This window comes from Corvus cornix, chromosome 3, assembly GCF_000738735.6.
Source record: "Corvus cornix cornix isolate S_Up_H32 chromosome 3, ASM73873v5, whole genome shotgun sequence".
NCBI classification, from domain to species: Eukaryota; Metazoa; Chordata; class Aves; order Passeriformes; family Corvidae; genus Corvus; species Corvus cornix.
Genome location: NC_047056.1, coordinates 61067225 through 61091830, shown reverse-complemented (window position 1 = coordinate 61091830; position 24606 = coordinate 61067225). Strand labels below are relative to the sequence as shown.

The 24606-nt window shown below is 37.6% G+C and overlaps 1 protein-coding gene across 17 annotated transcripts in view; it reads right to left on the bottom strand.

Annotated features, from left to right (window-relative positions):
- The window catches only part of PTPRK (protein tyrosine phosphatase receptor type K), a 387506-nt gene that overhangs the window by 34496 nt on the left and 328404 nt on the right, over window positions 1-24606 (bottom strand). For 7 of the 17 annotated variants that reach the window (XM_039568299.1, XM_039568302.1, XM_039568309.1 and 4 more), the window contains exon 14: window positions 2809-2947. In XM_039568299.1, the coding sequence (XP_039424233.1) occupies window positions 2809-2947 (139 nt within the window). Of the gene's footprint in view, window positions 1-1670; window positions 1713-2808; window positions 2948-24606 lie in introns of all 17 variants that reach the window. The other 10 variants (XM_039568293.1, XM_039568298.1, XM_039568297.1 and 7 more) reach the window with 3 other exon arrangements.

The following is a 24606-nucleotide window of genomic DNA, read 5'->3' as shown; positions in this document are numbered from 1 at the left end:
AACAATTTCTTGTCATTCCTGTTAACATCTTTATCAGTACACAGTTGTATACATATATGTTTGTATGCGTAGTATGTGTAGCTATATGAGTACACACATTTTAAAGAAAACTGCACATTTCCAGCAGACATGTGTGTACTGGCATATACACCACACATTTCCTGGATGCAAACATATGCTTTCTATTTTAAAATCTTACAATTGGAAATGCCGATGTAGACATGCTAAGCGTCAAAAATATGGAAGGTAAACAAATGGAAGGAAATGAAGGACATTTGGAAATAGTCCAACAATGATTTCGAAAATAAAAATGGCATTGCTTGTTAAAGATGCAGTATCCCTTTTCTTAGCTGGTTTGATTACTCCAGTAAAAGTCTGTAAAAGCTGTTAAGAGCTTCATTCAGGAAAACTTCAAACCAATTTGTATAAAATGATCAGGCAAAGTCTAAAACATCTCAAGCTCATGAACAAAACTGCTTAGTACTCCATTTTTCAATAAAATGTAATGCTGCATTTAATCAGTTTGAGATAGTGGTGGCTGTGCATACAACTTAATAAACTAATAAAAATGCAGAAACCATTGTTTTATTGACTTTTCCATCTAAAAAGCTGTGGTCAATTCAGGTACCAAAAGGGATACTACATAATGGATCACTGAATAGGTACACTACAGAGGATGATTCAGACAGATTGGTTTTCAGTCCCACCAAAACTAAGTGAAGTGTGTTTGTGTATATGTGAATGTGTCAGAGTTTTTAAAGCTGTTTCTGGCTTCATGATATGAATTGCCCTGATTCACTAGATGGACTGATTTAACTCAGGAACACAGTTTTCCTATGCCTTTTCTAAGAGACTTGACTAAAGCTGGTATTAAATAAGTGCCCATTTTCACTAAAGGCAGAGGGGGAGAAGAATGACACACCTACAACATACGCAATAGCCAACCAATTAAACTATCATGATGAAAAATTGCCAAACATTAAAGATTCATTAAGCAGGTTAATTTCTCACCTATTTAGAATACAAAATAGTACAGGAGTTTAGAAATATTATGTGCTTAAAGTGATGATAATTCCTAAAAGGATATTGCCTTCACAGGTTCAGAGGAGGGAAGGGGGCAAAAGTGGAAATTTAAAAATATCACTTCACAGATATAATTAACTGACTTTGGTCAAACAATTCAATAGTGAAAATTTGAGCCTAAAAGGACTCTGAAAGGAAGAGGCAAAAAGGATAGGAAAAATAAACACATGGATTTGTTTGTTTGTTTGTTACTTGCAAAACTAGTCAATCACATCTGGAAGTGACTGACACTGTAGTGTTAGATGGTCTCTCTCTCACACACAAACACACATGCACACACAGAATTTTCTATTAAACGTAAGGGGACCACTGTAACACGCACTAAGATCATACTTCCCAGCACATACCTTGCTACAAAGCTACAATATAGAGATTTCCTCCTAAAAGCTGAAAAACAACTTATTTTTTTGTTTTTCAAAAGTTGTGTAAATAAGGAATACTGGTATGTCTTTTTTAGCATATGATGAGTTGGACGTTTTGCATATGTGTTAATTCTCAACCACAGAGGTAAACAACAGAGAAAAGTAAAAGCACTTTTGGGAAAAATCACATATGTAGCTAACTAACACAGAACACTATAAGCATACCTAATGTTTCTAATGCAGACGTTTCTTCTCCAAGTTATATATCTCCAGGGATAATTGTAAAAAGGCAATAAATTAAAAAAATCTAATGCAAACCAGTAATTATAACATAGAGAATGATCTTAATCTTTAAAATTAATAGCAAGCTGCATTTCAGAGGAATATACGCAACAATTACAAAAATACTTTTTATTATAACTCCTGCAAAAGGCAAGGGAACGCAACGCACACACCATGGGAAGGCAAAGGGCTCGTTCTATCCAAGAGAAACCAGCTTGTGCCACGTGAAGGGGACCCGCCAGGGAGGGAGTGCACAGAGAGAGAGGAATTAGTTTCTGTACTATAACTACGGAGTTACAGGGACATATTATGGAATTTTAAGCCGGGTGAAAAGACTTGCAACTACTGGGAAGGCTAGGCTTTGAAACACTGACCAAGCAATAGGATAGCACAAGTTACTACAGGGAGGAGGATTGGGATGCAGGGTTAGCATTGAACAGTGCCAGAAGATGGCGATATTGCTTACTGTCTAAGAAAGCACTGAAAAAAATGTAAGTTCACTCAAATTAATACACTTTTAAACAATTGCATGCACTAAGGACTCACTAGATAATTTTACAGTGATGTGGTATGTCTTTTAAGAAAAAACTCCAGGTTTACAAGAGCATAAATAGAGGTATAAAATTACATTATTTTGCAAGCTGGGTAACATACAGATACAAATAACTCATTAGAACTGCATAGAGAAAATAATATTAAGTGGTTAAAGCATGAAAAGTGTATTAATAATAAGTTACTATTTTTTCTTTGCTTTAAAAAATAAAAAAGGCTCCATGAATTTCAATTCCACCCACTTTAATATTCTGTACATTCTTCCATCTCCAACTTAAAAACCCTTGGAAATAAATAGGTATGAGAAAATGTATAGTTATCAGATTTTAAATATAAAGAAATCCTCTCTTTAAAGACATCCTAAGAATCACAGCAAAACCAAAAGAAAACACAAAGAACTAGTCCAAAAACCAGTGTGACCTACCAGTCCTAAAACTTTTTTTCTAAAGACCTGTAAAAAACACCCTTTTTTATTGTTTGATAGGGAGGGGAGAAAAAAAAGATCAATCAGCACAGATAATTCTCTTACCTTTTTTTGACGATCAATATGACAACAAGGAGAAGTAGGATGAATACCAGAATTCCAGCACTTATTCCTGCTATTTTCACCACTCGATCTGTTTGTTTAGCTGGATCCGGAATCACCTCAGGTTCTTCTGTTGCTGCTGCTAAATGAATCAAAAATAGAAGTTACTTAAATGTGTAAGCATGAGAGACAAGGAAATAATTTTTGGTGATAATTTTCAAATATGTGTGTGTCAATACAATTTGACTACAAACAGTAGTCAAAATATAGACAGAGGCATCACGTGTTTAAATATCTACACATATGTACATAGACACAGTATAAACTTAACAGAACCATAGAATAAGCATAGTTGAAATGGACCTACAAGGATCATCAAGTCCAACTCCTGGTCCTGCACAGCACCATCCCCAAAAGTCACACCATGGGCCTCAGAGCATTGTCCAAATAATTGAACTCTGTCAGGCTTGGTGTTGTGACCACTTCCCTGGGGAGCCTGTTCCAGTGCCCAACCTCTGTCTGGGTGAAGAATCTTTTACTAATACCCAACCTAAACCTCCCCTGACACAACTCCAGGCCATTCCCTCAGGTCCTGTCAGTGGGCACCCCAGAGCAGAGATCAGTGCCTGCCCCTCCTCTTCCCCTCACAAGGAAGTTGTAACTTCAATGAGGTGTCCCCTCAGCCTCCTCTTCTCCAGCCTGAAGAGACCAAGTGACCTCAGCTGCTCCTCATGTGGCTTCTTCTCAAGGCCCTTCACCATCTTTGTTGCCCTCCTTGCAAAAGCAAGTATATGTGTACATATACAGGTGAATAAATACATATGTGTATATACACCTCCACACATGCAGAAGTGTTTATGCACCTGGATTTCCAAATAAGTTACAGCATTAAAAAGCAGAAGACAAAGGAGAGACAATCCATCAACTTACCACCATTACCTTATTTCCTGATATTTTTTCAGATATTAAATATGGAATATTTAACACTGAATAGTAAGAAAACATTAACACACAAATAGTAAAACACTTTTTTCCAAGCCACAATCTGAACCTTAAGCTGCAGTGCTTCTCCATCCAGTTTCAGTCCACCTTTGGACATTAATTCACCTTACAGCATCTGGTCTGAGATCTGCATTCTACTGGGAATTTTGATTCTCTAAATAAGGTCATCCACAAAGTCAAGCCTAAAGTCAGCAGGAGTTTTATTTCTGTTTATAGGCCCTGGAAAAAAACCCACAAACCAGTGTTCTACAGAGAGATGAAACCACTGTGTAACACAGCTGAGTAGGCTGAGGCTACAGGTTACAGCAGAGAGAAAAATAGAATATACAGGAAAGCGCAAAGCAATTCAGTCTGCACCTCTTTGCATAACAGCCTGGTGTGCAATGGATCAGGGATGTGAGCTTTTCCAGCCTGGTAAAAATACGAAAAATATAAATAGGTTTCAGCCAGGGGTAAAATCCCATGAGATGTTTACTTGTAGAATAGAAAATGGTTTCCAGTTCTCTAGTTCCTGCTTTCTAAGGCTGTGGCCTTTCCTCCACTCACTGGCATGAAGGGGTCCATGTGCTTGCTCTCCCTCTGGCCCTTCTTCTCTCACTCTCCACCCAGTGTGCAGCAGATGCCACTTAAACTCTCCCCTCGCAGCAGCTTCACGTGGAATAGTTACAAACTGCTGGTATCGTCATGCCTATGTCATTACGCAGAAAGTGTCCTTTAGTCTGAAACTAGGATGCTTCTCAACAGATCACCAAAAGCAGCAGAATGAAAACCAAGGTGAAGTCATAAGAGAGAAAGGCTACTGCTCCCTTGAAAATCTACTCCTGTCAGAAAGCCAAGGCAGTCATTATCAGGGATAATTGTATCTAACACTTTCTGGGTTTAACCATATTACACAGATCATTTCTATTCAGATTCCATGTGCGGGAACCCATAGGACCTTTCGAGGGAAGGATAATGCTGTTGTTTAAAATTTCTCTTTATTACTTGTTTCTGTAACCTTCATCTCAGCAGTATTTGAACCATGTAGTAACAACTTACCCTCAGAAAAACCTTCTGAGTTAGGAACATACTCTCTTCCAGACACCCACATGAGAGGTAGACAGACAGTGAGAGATCTGGCAGTGCTTTAATCGTAAAACTTAATCATCATCATAAGAATTCATCATTATAATCATCTCTCTCACCTACAGCTTGAACTCTGTCTACTCAGAAACACTAAATGCTTCCTTCTCTATGTAAATACACGCCTGCATGCACACTTGAATACATAACCTGTGAGGACTGAATATCTTTTGTTTGTATTGTGTGTTGTTGAGGTGTCAAGGGGTAAAAGTGGGGATCAGACAAGTGGTGTGTGCAGGTACAACACATATGAGCTAGAATTAATGTTGGAAACACAAATGATGCTGTCTAACAAAGGAAATGAGGGGCATGACTTTTGAGGCAGAACTGGAAGATAAAGATATTCAACATTCTCCATGCTTAAAATGAATCAACTCCCAGTCCAGGATTAGCTGGGCTGGATGTGACAAATGTGAATGAACATTTGATAAGCAGTAGAGCCAAAAGGCCAATCAGTAGAGTCAAAAGACAAATCTAAGCTAAATATAAATGGCTTAATATGCCAATGGGGAAAAAAAAAATCATGTTTGCTCTATGGAGTACTGAAAAACAGCAAGGACATGGGAAGGGTAAAGAGGAAGTGTGCAGGACTGGGATAGTTGTTGTGTCTGGAATTGTACAATATGAATGCAGCTGGGCAGCTCTGACCTAGCAAAAGGAAGAAATACTCAATCTGCAAAATAACTAAGGCGAGAGCAAAGAGATTTAGCTGTGTGGATGGAGATTTAAGGTGAAGTCTCTGAGAGATTTCAAAATACAATCACAGGGATTGGATGTGACCTGGAGATGCACTTCAAAACTTGAAGGCTCAAAAATACATGCAACAGTACAGGTTTTGAGCTTTGATTGGAACAGTGGTTATTTTCAAAGGAGTACTAGTGATGAGAGAGTAAAGGAGAAAGAGTGACAGAACAGTTTCACATTTCCCTGGAGCAAGATAGGACCCTTATAATTTGATAGAGCAAACTAAAATATACGTGTTTCCCAGAGTGACGTTTAAAATTATTTCATGGCCACACATACAGTTGTTTCATTCATAAAGGTTACTTTAGAGAAACAACCACCCACATCTCAGAAAATCTGATGGAAAGGTTACTAAGGGTGTTTACTTATTTGGCTAACTTAGGGACAGGTGTTTTATTATATACTCTCCAGGAAATGATTGGTTTGGATCATCAGTAACTTCAAAATGAAGCTCTCTGTCAAGATTTTTGAACAGCAGTGGAAAGCCAGGAGGATATCGACTGCTTTACCATTTGTTCTTGTTTCCTCACATTAAGGTTTTTGAAGTAAGGGACAGTAACTCATTCCATGAACTTTAAGGCTACTTATGAGATAAAGCTGGTGTTCACTAGAAAGGTACCACAGAGTCCTAAATTAGTTGAGAAAAATGTCATTGAATAGTCATACATTAACCAAGTGTTTAATCTAGTGCATGAGCCTCCTAAACCCAAAAAGCTAAAATCTACTGGCAAAACGATACCTGTCTCACCAATATCAGCAGAAAAATTTCTTTGGCACTTAAATGAAGCCAGGATTATTATACATATATTTCCAGCAACAGATAATATATGCATTCTCCAGACTGCTACATTTGGGGACTATATGAAAGCAATCATAGACATAAATCATACTGTAATCTATGTGTATTGCATGCAATGATTATTTTGAGGAATCTCTTGAAGGTAGCATAGAATAATTTAATGAAACTTATGCATTTGAAAGCATTTCATATTACTTGTGTTTTAACTTTGATAGCTCAAAGTGTATTGTAATAACTATGTGCAAGCTTAACCAAACATAACCAAAGAGAAAAACAGAGAAAACTTCTGTTCATATGTTGAACCTACACGTACATATAAGTGAGTGTCTCCTGGCTGCTGCTTGCACAAGGACTACAGCAGCAAGTAAACTTCTGGTTACCCTGAGAACTTGCTTTCTCTACCCTCTACAAGACAATCAGGATTTAGTTCCCTACAGAAGTGGCTCTTCTGTTAGCTGAACTGCTGGTTTTGTCAAGCAAGGTAACCCAAGTAACCAAGGCTTCACCAAGGACAATCTTGCCTAACCAACCAAGTGGTCTTCTATGATGGAGTGACTACATCAGAGGACAAGGGAAGAGTTACAGACATCATCTCTCTGGACTTCTGTAAGCCTTTGACATTGTCCATGACACGATCCTAACAGGACATCTCTAAATTGGAGAGACAATTATTCTGATACTTGGAGTTAACTACTGTATGTTTCTAAAAAGGGCAAAAATGCTCTAAATTACTTATACTTAGTTATATATACTTAGTTATAAAAACACCTGCTTTGCAAATTTTTAATGTTCGTTTTTAGTACTGTAGTCCTGCAATCCTCTTATATCTTGAACATCACACTCTATTAAAAGCTAATTTATTGATCTGAGAAAGAATCTCGTGTGGTAACAGAATGATGATCATATAAAAATGGACTCTCTATTGACTACTAATTCCTTTGGCCAGCCTGACTCTAACAGACCATTAAATAAGTGTTAATTTTTATGATGTCTTTGCCTTGCATATCTCACAATGTTTTCTGCATTTTGATCCTAAAAAGAACTAATCCTACAGTTTTCAACACATGCAAATTCATCTTCCATAAAATTTGCAAGAAGAGTTTCTGATCTGAAATAGAGCATTAACTACATTTTCCCCCTGTACAAAAATAGCTGCCTACACTGAAGATTTATGAGCTAGACTGGGAGGAGAGCACTGGATTTTAGCAATTTATCTAGTTCTCCTGAACTAATGAACGGTAACAACAATCATATTCCACAGTCTCACTCACAAAGTTCATAAAATAACTCGATCCAGTTATTCTGAGTCTGAACATAGCCAGTAATAGTCACCATATAAGAAGTTGTTCTCCTTGTTTTCATAGATACTAAAGGAGAATATTCAATCAGTCAACTTCCATGATCAATACCATGAAGTTCAACTGTTAACAGCACTAAATTAGACTAGCATTGCTAACTCAGGGACAATAAAACTCTAACAGCTGGTGAGGTAGGATCCATCTTTTCACAATTTCCTGATGTACCTTATTACTCTAAATTTTTTAACTGCATTTTTAATCAAACACCACGATATCCAATACCCACTTCTAAAATTGAGCACATGTATAATATTTACAGTTAAGTTTTGAAGTATACTGTGGCATAAGGAATCCAGTCATGGCACATATTTCTTTACTGTCTTCTCCTTCCTTCTGTGGTTCAAAATTTACACACAGCCTTGAAAAATTCTCAGAGAATTTATGACACGCAGCACAAAATCTATTCACCTATACCTTCCCAAGAAGATGGTGTAGGAATCAAGATAATGATATTCTACTCACTCATCCAGATACAATTATTCAAGCAGAAAATTCTGGTAGGATTTGGCAGGACTGTTTGCATGGTACCACTAAGAGAACAGCCAGCCTTCTAAAAGACAGCTTTAAATCAGATGTTTTGACAACATTTTTATATGCAACCTTCTCACCATATGATTTGACTCTCTTAACATTCACAGCATTTTATGCTGGGTTTCCTTTGTGTGAGCAAGGAAAGAAACTTAGTTTTATGTATGATTAAAGCTGCTATTCTATTATACTGCATTTTCTTTGAATGTTAATTTCTGTTTATGGCAGATCTTTGAATTCTCACAAACAGGTGTTATTGCTGCATAGCTTGATATTCAAAACAGCTCTGCTCAAGATAATCTGTTCTGCACTTTTGTTATGTGGCATTTGGAAACCTTTAATTAAATCCAGGAATGATATCTGAATGAGTTCAACAAGGCAACATCATGATAACATCAAATGAAACTGAAGGTAGCTCTGGAGATGTCAGTCTACCAGCTGAGAAAAGGGCTTGTTGAGAAACTGACAGTCTATGACAAATATTTTCTTTAAGACTGGCCTGCCCTGTGTTTTAATCATCTGCCCAGAAAGACTGTTCTGCCTGCATCAGTCTTGTTTTGTTACTGCTTTGCTACAGTGATAATCATTGTGCAATTAAGGAAATTTTTATAAGTCTGAAATTTAATTAATAAATTCAAGTTCAGTGAGAGAAGATCCCTTTTAGCTTTATTAAAAGTTTTAAAAAAAGTCTGAGATGATTCTATTTGCTGAAAACATTTTAATGTATATTTGTAGGGATCAGGAGACAGGATGTGCAACTTTTTCTAGCAAACTACACACATGAATCGTGAGGTCTTAAAGATATCCTCACATGGGTCACTTTGGTACAGCACTACTGATTTTGCTTTCTCAAGTTGAAAGCTGAAGATATATTTAGTGGGAATCTCCACAATTATCCCTTCCCTATAGCTCCTAAAGAATTCCTCTCTTGGAGTACAGCTTCTGGGAGATGAAGGCATGCCAGAAATTCACTGGGGTTTGGATCCATTTAAGCTTTGCTTCCAGGATTCTAAATTACAGATTTTTAGGGTAGCTTTATTAGAAAGAAAAATTGCATGTGATTGTGAACACAGAGTGTGATTCCCTGAGCTGTGCTCTGAAGTGTCAGGTTCATCCCTGTCACCATGGTAACCAGGTTCATGACTGTCCCAAGCAAGAGCATTTAACAGGCTCTGCCAGTGGAAAGGGGGATTACAGGCACCACCAGCCTCTTCTCTGAACTTGTCCTGAAAGGGGAGGGTAGTGAGGTGATGCTTAGATTAAATCTGCTGTCTCACATTTGTGTTGCAACATAATGTGCCAAATTTATCCTCATGAGTGTCCCTCACTGGGGGAAAGGGGGAGGTATCACCAGGTCCAGATGCTGAGCCTAACAGACGGAGCCCTCAAGGCCCAAAATCTTTGTGATAAGTAAAGCCTTCATATGGACAAAATTAAATATGACTATGTTCTCTACGTAAGAGGTCATTGCTGCAGAAATGGATACAGACACTATTTATGGGCCCCTTCTGATTGTTTACATGCAAAACTGAAATAAATACAGCTTCAGGCTAACCTCTATTTAGTCAGGTTTGTGGTGGTGTAAGGAGCTGTAGAAGTTAAGCACAGGGAGTCCCACAGTTGGCTGTGCATACAAATATGGTATCAAGTAAACAGGTGACCACCTGCTTACACATCCTGCTTCCAGATAATGCAGAAAAATAGCCTGATATTATGCCACTGGATGCTTTTAAAATTACGAACACATAGCTTATAAATATTTATATACATTTTAATTAATTAAACCATCTAGCACAGCATATCTTATACTACCCCACAATAATGATAATGCTACCTGGAATTCCAGTATAATACATACATTTATGTATAAAAGACCAGTTCCTGAGTAGTGCTGTTAAGCCCTCTCAAATGTTGATAAATGTTGCTTTGGTAAGTAATATACAATAAAAAAAAAAAATCAAACACTTCTCTACAATTCTCCAGGACCTTCAGATCACTTCACTGATGGTACTACTTTGGTAGGAAACTCTAAGGAAAACAGAATCATGTGAACCAAGACTCTGCTGCTATAAGGGCCTGAAAAGAAAATTAATGAGGGCTCTGAGATCAGTAATGTCCGTGAATTTATGACCAATTAGAAAAGAGTTTACCTTAATAGATTCAGAAGTATCAGGTGAAGAAAGTGCTGAATCTGTTTGCCTCACTAGCTGAGAAACCTTGAACATGAGCAGATGAAGAGAGCCAGAGCAAGAACAATGCTGAGGAGACAGTGTTCCTGCAACACTCTGCCCTGCTGTCCCTGGGTCACATTGAAAGGGAAAATTAGTGCCATCAATGCATTTCTACAACTTTTGCCACTAAGACATACTTCTGGAGCCCATGCACTTTGCAGGCACTTTACCATCTTTAAAACTATGGCAAGGATAGGATTTGGTTACAGGGAATTAGGATGTTCAGTGAATGTTATATATATCCACAGGTTTTAAAGCTTTTGAATTGCAAGCTGCTATCCTCATGCAAGAAAACAGCTGTTTATGCAGAAATAACTAAGTTAGCTTTAAGGGAGCTGGCTCAGTGATGCAACTGTGCCCCCAGGACACAAAAAGCTCTGGGCAAATACAGATGGCAACTGTGACAAGGCATTTTATACAGGGGTGTAAGTTGGAGTAACACTGTCAGTTTCTAGTTCAGTTGTCTTAAATGGGACAGGACACGAGATAAAAATGTGGGCTAAGGCTTCTGAAATGGCACCTCTCAAAGCAAAGAGCAAATGCCAAGGTCAGAGGAACATGGCCTGTCTCCATCTTGCGGCAGCATTGCCCAAGAGAGGGGAGACTCCTCCTGGACACAGCCCATGATGGAGTCCAGGTGGTTAAGGTGCCTTTGGAACCTTCAGCTCCAAAACACTAAGAATAAATTATGTTGTTGAGTTTTACATGTGGATAAATTTGAGTCTATTGGTTAGTCTATTTGACACCAGAAAATCCATGATGCAACCTTTTTTTCTCCCATCCCATTCTGGACAGCCTTACCTTCAAAACAAATGACAATAAATATTTGAAAGGAATCAGGATACCATATTTCCAGGGGTCTACTACAGTGTGTTTTTCAATCTTTGAAGTTCCCTTTCAGGTCATAATTTCAAAATTGTCATTAACAATGCAAAGGCTGGAGATTTAGCTGAAAAAATCCTAATCTCTGTGAGAACTCAGGTTTTAGAAATCTATACGATGTTCTAAAATATAGGTTGTGGACAATATTAAGGGCTTGTTATAAAATACCAGATCTCATCCTGTAACAGCTGCATATTTGAAATGTTGGAAAAATTCAGGGAAACACCTAATGTGACTTTTTTTTTGGGAATCTGGTTAATGTTCTCTGTCTTGCCAAAAAAGAATTTCAAAATAAGGCTTTCTTGAGCCACTTGATGTACTTCTTTCAGTAGCCAATATGGAAGTAGAGATCTAAAAATTCAAACCAAATTTTTTCATGGCATGTGTATTAACAGATCTTGAAAAGGGTACCTAAAAAAATGGATGTATAAATACATAATATTCATGGTCATCAGGCTGAAACAATGAAATATAAACCACTATTTCTCTCTGATTTTCTGGAAAGGGGTATTGGCTAAGAATGATCCTCTGATCTACCCGATTTAAAAATTGCTTGTTGGATGGAATGTTACCATTTCTTAAGGTCATTGTGATCACTCCCCTTATAAGCGCAATGGACCTGTTAGACCTGTTGCAGCATTATTTCCTGGGAACATATAAAAGCAGTCAGCCTCTTGCTAATGAGATAATTTGTTAAGTTAGTGTTTGGCCACATTATAAATCCATCAACTTTCAAGTTTTACTCTAAACAAACTGCCTTCAAAAACATGTGTTTTTAAAGATAAAATCTCTCTTGATGTTTTAAAATTTCAACTGCGCAAGACACCGCACTGAGAAGTTACCTGGTGTTGACAATGAGTCCTATACAGCTTGTTAGCTCAGAATTAATTCTTAAAATTACTAAAAAAAGCAATGTTTGATAACAAATATACACAATGCCTCATCTTTATGTGCCTTTCCACCAGATAGCATTTAAGAAGTTTAGCAGAGAAAGTACATTATAATGATCATTATCACTTATCTAGGCACATGACATGGTTTATGGGGAAAAATATTACTCTCAAATGTCTGAAGTTCCATTTTGCTATATTTATTGAAAATAATATTCTGTGAATAATTTCTGCTAATTTAAGCAACTAAAAAATCACAAGTGAGAATTTACTGGTAGTGCAGGAATTGCAGAGTTATTGCAGACCTGCGTAATTACACTGAAAGAAGTAAGGACAGCTTGACTCTCCTCCACCAGAAAAGTGCAAACTCTCATTGTGAATGTTAGCTCAAAATACAGAAATTCCCAAGATGAAAAATTTTCTTATACCAAATGTGGTGCTAATAACATTGCAGATGGAATCAAAAGACTGAGGCAAGGAGGAAGAACAGAAATCATCTTTCCTTTGTCCTTTCCAAAAAACCAAACCCACACAAATTAAAGTTTGTATAGTGCTAAATTTAGTAGCCTTTGATAGCAGTTATGATAGTTGTTATGTGCCATTCAGAATGGTGGAAGGTGAGAAAATACATAGAACCCTCCAAGAAAACAAGCGGTTAATTCTTCCTTTGGAGGTAGGTCCTAGTTTTTCCGAACATGCATAGATTAAATTTTATATATAGCATATATGTATGGTTTATATATAATCTTTAATAACCCATCTGTTATTAGTATCCCAGATTATTACTGTTATGACTGATAGCCTTTGGTATTTTGTTTCTTGTAAAATTTGGTACGTTTTCACATAGAGTGAAAGAGTAAATAGATATACTCTGAAAGAAGCAAAGATGTTTTTTTTCACAAGAGCTATATTCTTCCATTTAGAGAATTTTTTTGCATCTTCTTCAGTTCTATAATACCTTAATAACATGGTGTAGTGTTTGTAGGAGTCCACTGGGCTGGCTGGGAAACAACTGCACTGGAGTGCAACAGCCATGGCAGAGAACCCTTTTTTCCCATGTAAACCCTTCCTATTGGAAGAGCATCTGCTCCCAGAAAGTTACATGGGTCAAAACTCTTGAGGTTCTCCTGAACTTTTTAGCACTACTGCTTAAGACACCTGTCTTAAGCAGCTGGATGTCTGGGAGCATGAGGGAAAGGCAAATATCCTCTTCCAAACCAGTGGGGGATATCACCCAGCTGCACATCACAGCAGGCTGCAAGTACTATCTCAGCCATTACCCTAATTATGCAGTTGCTCCCAAATCTGCTTATCCAAATACATCTGAAAGGTCTTATGCCAGCACTTTAAGCTCTGCCACCTGATTTTGGACTGAAATATCAAAGCCATGGTGCTTATCTGTGCTAGTCTACCAGCTGTGATGTGAGGGCAGCAGCCTTTAGCTGGCTAAAAGCTTTGTCATATTCTGCTACACCGCCATTTCCAACCCAAATATGTTACCTAAGCCTTAAACCCTGTGTAAGAAGTCATGAGCCTGTCTGTAGGCTTGTTTACCACATTTGACATCTAAAAACACAGACATAATGACACTGCAACAACCTGCAGCTAATGCAATGACAACTGTATGAAAAACACATCAATAACCACAGCTCTGGGTTGATTGCCATTGATTATTGAGTTCAGATCAGGACCTGTAATGATATTAAAAGCCTTTCACACTGTGTCATTGCCTCTCTTTCTATATATGCCTACATTATTAATATGTCAAAGAAACTTTCAACCACGAAGAAGAGATGGCAGTCCTGCAGACTACAGGACAACACAGGTCTGCAAGAAAAAAGACTGTCAAGGGTTCACTTTCTGAACCTTTGACTCTACTTTTTCGCATTTTTTTCTTTTAATACTGAAGTTATCTTCAAATCTTAAACTCTAATAATCTCCCTCATCTGAAAAAAATAAAGAGATTTTTTGTTATTTCCATTACTTGAGGAAATATTCACACAAGACTGTGAAAGGGAACCAGGTGTAATAGAGAACTTCTATGATTAAAGTTAGATGAACTTTTTGTATCTGTTATTATACTGGTTCATAAAAGGTAAAGATGAACCAGTTTTTAATTTCACAAAGCACACACTCTGGCAAAAGACAGTGAGGATGTAGGAAAGGTAGTAATGGCTGTACAGTATGCAGAACTAAAAGGTATCAGTTTGAAAATGACTTTGGTGCCCCCTCAGTGCGCGTTTTACATAGGTAGTAGAGTGTTTGGCTGTTTTTATCCAGAGGATGGAACGGCCTGCTCTGTATTGGATATGCCTTGGGCTGCTGCTTTCTCAGCTAGTTTCTCCAGGAAAATACAGCTGTATCAAAGGAAAAAACCCCAACCATATATTTAACAAAAGCTTCAAATTCACATAAAAGTCAAAATAAATGAAGCCAACTATAACATGCAAATATTGTATTATGATTTATGTAACGGATTGTCAGCAAAGAAGATTACTGTTCTGGTATTTATATTTTAAATCTAGTTTTAGGGTTTTCAGTTGTGATCTGATTAAAATGTGACTGATTTGGAGGAGAAAATCACCTTAAACTGATGGAGTGCCAAGAACTCTTGCAGATGAGGTGGCAAAAATATCTATACTGAGGCCCTGAGTTATGTCTAACAATGATCAAAACCAAATTTACATCTTAAAATGACAACAAAGATTGTATTAAACAAGAACTGACATTAAAACAATGTGCTCTAGTGTTCAGAGACACAAGCTAAAACACACCTGTATATACCTCATTTCCATTGTCTCTTTGGCAAATGTGAACTGCAATTTGAAACACCCAGGCCACTCCACACTGTGAGTTCCCATTTATAAGCAGGTATTCCTGGCCATTCACGGCAAAAACAGCCTTTCATCTTTTCAAGGGCAGGAAAAATGGATTTATTCACTGACTAACTTGATACGACTTTAATGAATGGTTCACTTCAACTTCTCATTCCTTAAAACCCAAGCAATGTTATCTATCAGCTTTCTTAGAGACAGCTGGCCAAAATTTTCAAACTTGGGCTGATGGATTCAACCTCATATATTCAGACAGCACCAACACAGGAGATGACTTTCAGATTGCTTGAACAGCTGTCATAAATCAGATGAATTGTCATATTTCAACGAATGTCTGAAAAGAAATGTACACCCGGGAAATATATTAGCCAATGAATGGAATATCTGATAGACCTTCTCTTGCCTGATTCTGGTATAATGATAAGACTAGTAAGTACTACATGAAAACATAGTGCAATCCAATATGATCATGCCTGCTATTTACCAAATACTCAAAAAATAAAATTAAATTCAAAACTGTTTGCATACTTCAAGCATTTAAGAAACAGAAAGTGGAGAATAATAATGTATTTCTGAAGCAAATATTAAATAACTTGGGACTACATTAAACTTCATAAGAAAACTATAAAAGCCTTTTTTTATCACTAGAACACAGGAAAAAATGCTGAAAAAGAAAAGTAAGAAATGTAAATGAAATCAGTGATTTGTGATTGTAAAATATCAGTTTAAATTGGATGGGGATTTTATCCCTCACTACATGAATCTGAGAGATATATGCCAATAAAAAGAGAAGCAAATCCAAATGTGGATCTCTGTGAGTGAGAGAGGTGGCCTATTTCTTTCCTTCTTTCTAAAGGCACAATCCAGACCTATTACAGACATTACTTTGTACAATCCAGAAAGTCCATGCCTTGTGTTAGTTAGCAATGGGAACTCCAGATGCAACTACATATGCAGCCACCCCAGAAAACTACCATTTGGTCTGCATAAATTCTCTGCTTTTTTGTGAGATGGGCAGAACAGGAATGCAAATAGTGTTAGGAATCTGAAAGGCAGAAGCACTGGAAGGCACTATCAAACCTGCATGGAGTCATTTACAGATGAACCTCCTTGTGATATACACCTTGGGTCACTGCTAGTAAGCCTTCACCTTTAGTCGGAGCAAATACATCCCTTCCTATTTCTTACTGTGCAGATAGAAACAACCAAACAACATCACTCAAATGAGGGAAGTGATGTCACCTTCCACTTAACAGAAAATATCAACAAAGATCCTGTCATTTAACCTTCCCTTACCTTTGCCCCCGCTCCACAATCATACAATTCCTGTCTCAAAGTATTGCACTGCTTTTACCCTTGATGTTTCTTTTAAGGCTTTTAAGCCTGAGTACTTTCTTCCCGAGCATAAAGAAATTATTCATAAAAGTAACCTTTGCTGACCAAATGAATCCAAATCAGGTTAAGTCTAAAGATAAGAAAAGCAATGACTAAATTTCATTGTCTATTTATTTTTCAAAAAACTTTTATTTGTATTGTGAACTAGTCTGAACAGGTTTTTAAACTAAAAAATGTTCAGTCTACTTCAAATATTTTAAATATTCTTTACATTCAGTTACTCTCTTGAGACCTGGCAAACTGAATATCTCCATATGCATTTGAGAGCAGGACTTCTACTGAAATCAAGAGGGTTACACCAGGATGGACAAAAAAGGAGTGGTTCAACCACTCTTAACGGAAACTACTGAAAGAAAAGTCTGATTTCAAGATTCTGTCTTTTACTTCATGAAATGTCGTGAACAAAGATGCCAATTTAAGGACTATCAGTTTACATAAACGCAATACTTAAACATTTTTCAACAATTAGTTAGATGTATTTGCTCTAAGCTTCCAGCAGAATCATATGCAAAAAATCTTATTTCAGACACTTACAGAAAAATGTATTTATGCCCACTAACAAAAAAATGCCTTATTAAGCATTCATAGACATTGCAGGTATTTATTAAATCAGTTTTATCACCAGAAGATATTTTTAATATAATATCAATTTCACTCTGTTTATTGAACACTTGCAAAGCCTCTTTCAAGAAACATGAAATCTTTTACTTAGTAACAATACACTAAATTTCATTCTCACTCAGCTCATTGACTTAACAATGTTCACTTAGTGAATGTGAATTCAAACCAAGTTTCATTACATAGAACCATCTTACACTAATCTCGACTTCTGGCAAGGATAAAAAGTACCATTAATATTTAAGAACTTTTAATTACAAATGCTGATTGGAAACCCAGTGACAGCAACAGCCAAATTCAAACAAATTTTTCTGAAAAAGGCAAATAGTCCTCATCCCATAAGTCCAGAGGAAATAGCTTTCTATAACTGGTATGTACTTCCCCATTAAACCCAAATATCCTTCCCCCACAGCACTTCCACTATGCCTGTGCTGCTGCAGGAGGGTAACAACTCTAAGGAACTCCTGCTCAGAGTTTTGTAGAGACCTTTCTCACATTCTTGGCCCATCAAATACTCTAGTAACAGAATATGTCATCTTGGATTTCATTCCTGTCTTCAACATTGGATCAGGGAAGATTACAGCTGAGATTAAGCTGAGTTAGTTTCAGCGCCGGGCTATCCCTCCCACTTCAAGCAGGGCTCCTTGTGCACAAGGGTCTGTCCCAGCCACAATGAAATGAACAGAAATGGCTTGAGAATAATTTCTGAGGTTAAAAAAAGTCTTTTTGCCTTAGCTAATACATTAAATATTTCAAGAGGGATGTGGGCAAAACAGTAAGAGAGTAGTAAAGAGAGACTTTACAGGGAAGCTGAACTCAAGGAATTCGGGGGAAATATAAGTGTAAAGTGTACATTCTGGGAATTATAATTTTTCAAAGTCCCTGTTCTCAAATTCTAGCTCGTTTCAGGTATCTGACAGGGAAAAATAAGCAGTTCATTCCCCTGTGCCCATTGGTATCTTTTTTCCAAATTTAGAGCTAATGGAGACTTTCATTAATATGAAACTTCAGAACACCAAATTTGAATCATCACTGTAAACCTATGTAGGGGAAGAAATTTTACTGAAACTTCCTCCATTCTCACTGGAAATATAGTATGTTGAAAAGCATTACCTTAAAGTCTAAGCATTGTTAAGGAATCTGTCTGTCTGAGGGCGGAATAAGGATAACTCTGGCTGAGGTGGAGTAAATCTTCATCACTGCACTTGTTAGGGTGCTGTGTTTTCAATTTGTGACCCAAACAGTGTTGATAACACTGTTTTAGCTATTGTTGAGCAGTGCTTGCACAGCATCAAGGCTTCCTCATTTCTCACACTGCCCCACCAGCAAGGGGCTGGGAGGGGGCATGATCAGGACAGCTGGCCCCAAGGGGTATCCCATGTCATATGATGTCATGCTTAAATAAAACCTGGGAATTCTATTTTTCCAAAGCTTGGAGACTGTCTGGGCATTGGACTGGCTGTGGGAGGTAGTGAGCGACTGCCTTTGTATCCCTTAAAAAAAAAAAAAATTAATCCTTTCTTCACTTATTAAACCATTCTTAGCTCACAGGTTTTCTTACTTTCCCTCCTCTGATTCTCTTCCCCATTTTGCTGGTGAGCAGAGCAGCTGAATGGGTGCTTAATTGCTGGTCGGGGTCAACTGTCCCACCCTCCAAAAAGCACACAGAAAGGAAGAAATAAAAGCAACAATGAAAATTGTTCCAAATCTTAAAGAAAACCAACTCAACAGAAGAAAACCAAAAGCTACTAATACCATTGGCCATTTATATCCAGTTTGGTCGTCTAAAAACAAACAAGCTGCTTCTTCTTATCCAATTAATAAGACATATTTATAATGCTCTATTCAGTTAGTTACTTTATTGTAATTTGCATGCCATCTCTCCTTCTAGTTGAACCTCTAAAAGTCCTTTTAGGTGTTAACTTGAGACACAGCACTCTTATTTGAGAGCTGAAAGAGTGGAAACAGAAAACAAACAAGCCTGGGGGCTACAAGGATCTCGCACTTGAGCTATAAGTGTTTTCAGATAAAGGTAATGTTTGGCATAACTCTTACTTTCCACAGTGTCTCTTTTTCCCTTCCTCGCTCTGCTGCTTTTACAACAAGGTAAGATAAGGTCATACAGCATTTAGCAACCTTAACAAAAAGCAGCCTATACTAACTGGCACTTTTTCACTTTTTTTTTTTTGCTATACCTATCCTCCCACCCCCTCATTTTTTTACACAGTATTTAAGGCAGTTAAAGATTAAATTATTTGAATGTCAAACTTGAAAGGTAAAGTACTCCAGTTTACCACTATTTTTTTATCTGTAGCAAGAGAGGATGAATGAAAAGGGAATAAATGACACAGTAGTCCTTTCATACCCCCCTTCTTCTTTCAAGAGCATTCTTTTTTATTTCCCTCACTTTCAATTCAGCCCATTCACAAAGGATTAGCATAACACATCTTTTTATGCTTGTAAGGGTTACAGCTGTAATCGCCTCACCTCATCACTTTACTTAGAAATCCTGTCTCCAGAGGAGTAATTCGATTACTCACGACAATCCAACTTTTGCCTAACCAAATAGGAATTCATTATAATGCTGTGCTGCTTCATCAGTTTACTATGAGTGGATGGGAAAAAATATAGCAAAATGAATAGCTGGTGTGAAAGGAAGAAAGGAACTGTCAGCTAACAAAAGGCTACCAACAAAAGCTAGGATGACAAGAAGAAATTCTAAGTCCCATGGGCAAGATAGCCTCCAAACTACTAATGACTTGTAGCTTTTAGAAGTCTTGGGTTTCAAATAGGTATGAAAAGTTTGTAAATTGATGAGAACACCTGATTGCTTCAATCTGACTAGTCTTCAGCAGGTACTGGGCAAGTGTGTGTAGAAACCTGAGGCAGAGCTTTTCCACATGCTGAAGAATCACCGTCATCTTCTGTTGGTGGAAAATACATTCATGTTGGTCCTTATAATGGCTTTTCTTGTCCTTTCCTTCTGAGATTCAAAAATGTACATGAAGTAATCTTGGCTGCATACCGATTCAAAGTAAAACTAGTACTATCCTTAGCAACTGATAGTGGATAAGGAGAAAAAAAAATAAAAATAATGAGGACAACTGGCATATCCAAATGACTTCCAGTTGTCCATATACCCACAAGCATAAATCTAAGAAAAGCTCATGCTGATTGTGGCACAGAAGGACAGCACTTGGGGCAGAAGCACAGATGCCAGGATCATGCCTTCTATTTAGAAGTAGAGCATTTTATTTTATTTTGTATTATTTCTGTAGAGTGATTTAAGATGCCCAGATATAATGAGATAAGTTCTCAAGGGCAACATTTGTTTTGCCAAAGGTTTAGGAGCATTAGGATCCAGCTGATAAATCTTTAGCTGTTAGACTGGCTTAGGTTGGTTGCAGCTTTTGGAGCCCATAACTATCTTCTTGACTTTTATTTTTACAGATTTCAACACAACATATGGGCAGCATTAAGGGCATTAAGGACTTATAAATTCACATCATCATTATAAAAATATACGAAGTCCAAAATATATTTGGGGTTAAATGGAATACATATGCTACTTATGGTCAAATTAAATATTGATGTGTTCCTGCCTGTGTTAAAAAGAACAAAAGAAAACATTGTTTTTACAGTAACCGTATGAAGAAAACACTCCAGACACAAAGAAAGCAGTTCACTGCATTTACTTTAGTCTGGTTTCTTTTTAATCTGGAATTTCTTTTTACTTAAAGTCACTGCTCTTTTACATTCTTCTAGGCAGTTAACTTTTATTGTGATGTGTGTGTACTTTACAGTGACTGGAAATCAATAATAATTCTGATACCAAGCCCTTTTTGTCTTGAAAAACTTAAAATATCCCTAAGACAGCATCTTTCTTCAATACTGCTCATGGGAATTTCCTAATAATTACATTGTTAGATGTGAGTGGAGAAATTGAGTACGTGAAATAAAAGCCAAACTTTAAAATGAAAAATATCCTCGGAGAACAGGAAAAATTGTCAGTTATTGTTATAGAGCAAATTTTTTCTCAACACATACATGACTGCAATAACCATATTCACTCTACACAGGCAAAGTATCTGTGTTCTTCCTCTTTATTCCATAGTTACAAATCAGAGGAGAGCAATCCCCCAGCCAAGACCTCATGCTCTGATCCTAATGAGACTTACAGTTCCAAGAGAGAAATCTACACGTACACAGAGAGATGGGGCAAGATCCAGCACCCAGCCTTGAATTGACGAGACACCTCAAAAAACACAGCAAATTGTTCAGGTACAAGAACACACATTCTCTTTTGCCTCCTGACACTTTTTGATTCACCATGGTTTATTTGCTGAAAATGAAGTTACAATACTATTTTTTATTAGAGTATGCTGTTTAAGAAATTAATTACTCAGTTTGCAGAAAAGCTGCTCTGATACACTGTGCAGACAGCACAGGCATGGTTAGGCAATGCTGTATATCCCAATGTAAGCAAGATCTTTCTCTTCAATAGAGAACTCCCATCAGAAAAGTTGAAATACCTTACATTAAACTGGACAGTAGTAATAATAAAATGGAAGAGAGAGTGGAAAGACCTCAGCAGAAACATAAAACCATACATTAGTTCGTATGCCCTACCCCAAACCAGAAGCAAGTCCTCCAAGTTGCTTAACCAAGATAAAAATAAGTTGTGGGACTGTAAATATCACAAGGCACCCATTATGCTTACAGATAGAGGATTGCATATTTTTCATTAGGGTGATAACTTTTTTCTCTTTGCTGTAAAACACCTAGTTAGACAATTAATTTAGACTCAAAAATTACATAGTTAGCAAAACTAATGTGGCACAAAACCCAGCAGAATACGAAAATAACTGAGTATCTGTTCTCATAAAAAACTGAATTTAACATACAATAGCCATTTTCAAAGCTGACAAAAGAAATATATATTATATCTGTACTTAGCTTCCAGTTTAGGGATGTTTTATTTATGCTTCTATCTCAAACATTTATACCACAGTATAATTTGCTTCTAACTACCTTAAGTAGCTACATCCTGAGAAGGAAAAGATGAAAGACTTACAGTCAGCTTTTCCTGTGTGATTGTATTTCGCCTTTAGCCTAGCGAAGGTTACGACAATTTGTTGGAAATCCTACATTTTTTCTTATGTCATCAGCTCCAGCTATGGCAATAACAAAATTTGGCTTCATGAAATACTTCAGCATTGGGTAGGACTCAAGAAGCCTCCATACATGGCTGAATGGAGTATGCAGTACAGCTGATGTGTTTTGCTTTGACAAGACATTGAGCAAGCAACTCAAATGTGGAAGGAGTTTTATTTTAAGAAATTTTGCCATTAGATACAAAGCAGCTGTCACTTGATCTTAAGAGTTTTGAAAATCTAGCCAAGTGTTGTTTAGCATGAGATGTTGGACGCATCCTCATTTTCCCAAATCTCAGAATGCGTTATGGTAACAATTGGGGGGGGCTCTCTTGTTCTGGCAGTATGACCCCACCTCAGCAGTGCCATGGGCTACATGCTGCAGTCACGTCCCTGCCAGGTTCGCTGTGTGGGCCCAGCTGTGCACCATGTGCTACTTACCAAGCTCATCCCCTCTGTGGGCTGGCTGGAGGCAAGCAAGGCACTACACTCTAGCTGTAAGCTCAGGCAGCTACAGTACCTGCATAGCTTTCCTCTTCTCCTCCAAGCTATAGGCATTAGTTCATACAAAAGTCTGTCTGGTTCAGGTCCAACCCAACAGCACCCTGTGCTTACCATCTATCACATTATGTTTTGATCTGTGCAAGCACCACAGATCCCTCTGCTAGCAAAGGAAATTGTTCTAAGTTTGTGTTTGCATTCATCTAAACAGTTCATTGAATGGGTTAATCAAAAATAAAGCATAAAAGATTTGTACTTCCCGAAAAAAATTGGAAAAATACTTCCAGATGGTTCTGTTTCATGGGTATAAAATTTCACTGCCTAAATTTCACCACTACTGAAGGGACATCCAGGAAGTTGTGATTTCTGTTGCTCAATACTGTGCATGCAATAAATTGATTTCACTTTCTAACTCTGAGAAAACTCTACAGTTCTGTTTGAATTCAATCTACACTAGTAAAGCTATTTGATTTGACTAAGTAAGATGATGTCTCAGAGCTTATGCTGAGTAAGCAACGTGCTTTTAATACAAAGGCAACCAAATTACCAGCTTTCGTATTTGGACAAGCATATAATGCAATTCAGTTTTCCATGAGCAGCAGCTGAGTGAGCTGTGGTTCTCTAGGCTGCAGATAAGAAGGCGCAGGGGGCCTCCATCACTCTCTACAACTACCTAAAAGGAGGTTGTAGTGAGGTGGGGGTTGGTCTCCCCCAGGTAACAGGTGGCAAAATGACAGAAAACAGCCTCTATCTGTGCCAGGGGAGGTTTAAATTGGGCATTAGGAAACATTTATTCACTGAAAAGGTGGTTAGGCACTGGAACAGGGTGCCCAGGGAGAAATGGTGGAATCACCATGCCTGAAAGTGTTCAAAAAATTGCAGATATGGCACCTGGGGACACAGTTCAGTGGGTCAAGATCTTAGACATCTTTTACAGCCTTAACATGATTCTATGATCTCTCAGTCACTAAACTGCCAATGACCTATCATAGAAGGAGGATTTCTAAATGAAGTTCAAAAGCAAAATAAGAATTTGGTAGATTTACAAATATGTAGTGACTGCTGCAAATAGACAGCAGCTTTTCCCATCTCAGTGTACAGCACAATCTAGGCTGAAACACGTAAGCAGGGAACACTCCACAGTTCAAGTTACTGATCAAAAGTCCTTTGTAACCATGATGGTTAATATCTGACTGCTGTTCATGGACACTTGGGACATATATTCCTCAAAAGACGGAGTAGTCTGAAAAATCAGCCTTCTTATCTGATATGTATAGAATTTTCTGTAAATGTGCAAGTAGGAAAGGAAATACACTATTACATACAGCAATTTTAATCTTTGATCCCATTTGAGATATAGAGGACAGAGGCTCCTTCTGGATGTTTCACTGAGCAGATGAAGCACACAGTACTCAGTTTTCACAGTGTAGTATCTTAAAAGCCTTTACACCAGGACAAGGAACGATAACCTTTTTATTAGACGTGTACAAAAGTAAATGCTAAGAGAGGTGAACACATGGATGCAAATCCCTGTATAAATATTATGGTTCAATGATTTCAAGAAGAATGGTGTTGCGGTGCATGGGGGGGATGACCACTGCAACAGAACATTCAGAGGAATGGTGAAGAGGCCTCCAGAACACAGAGGTCTGATTCTCTCCCTGTGGTTACGGCGAGTTCCCACGTTCCTAATGGTTCTTAGTTTACATGTTTCAAGTTTATTGGCTTAGGAGTTCTCCACCCA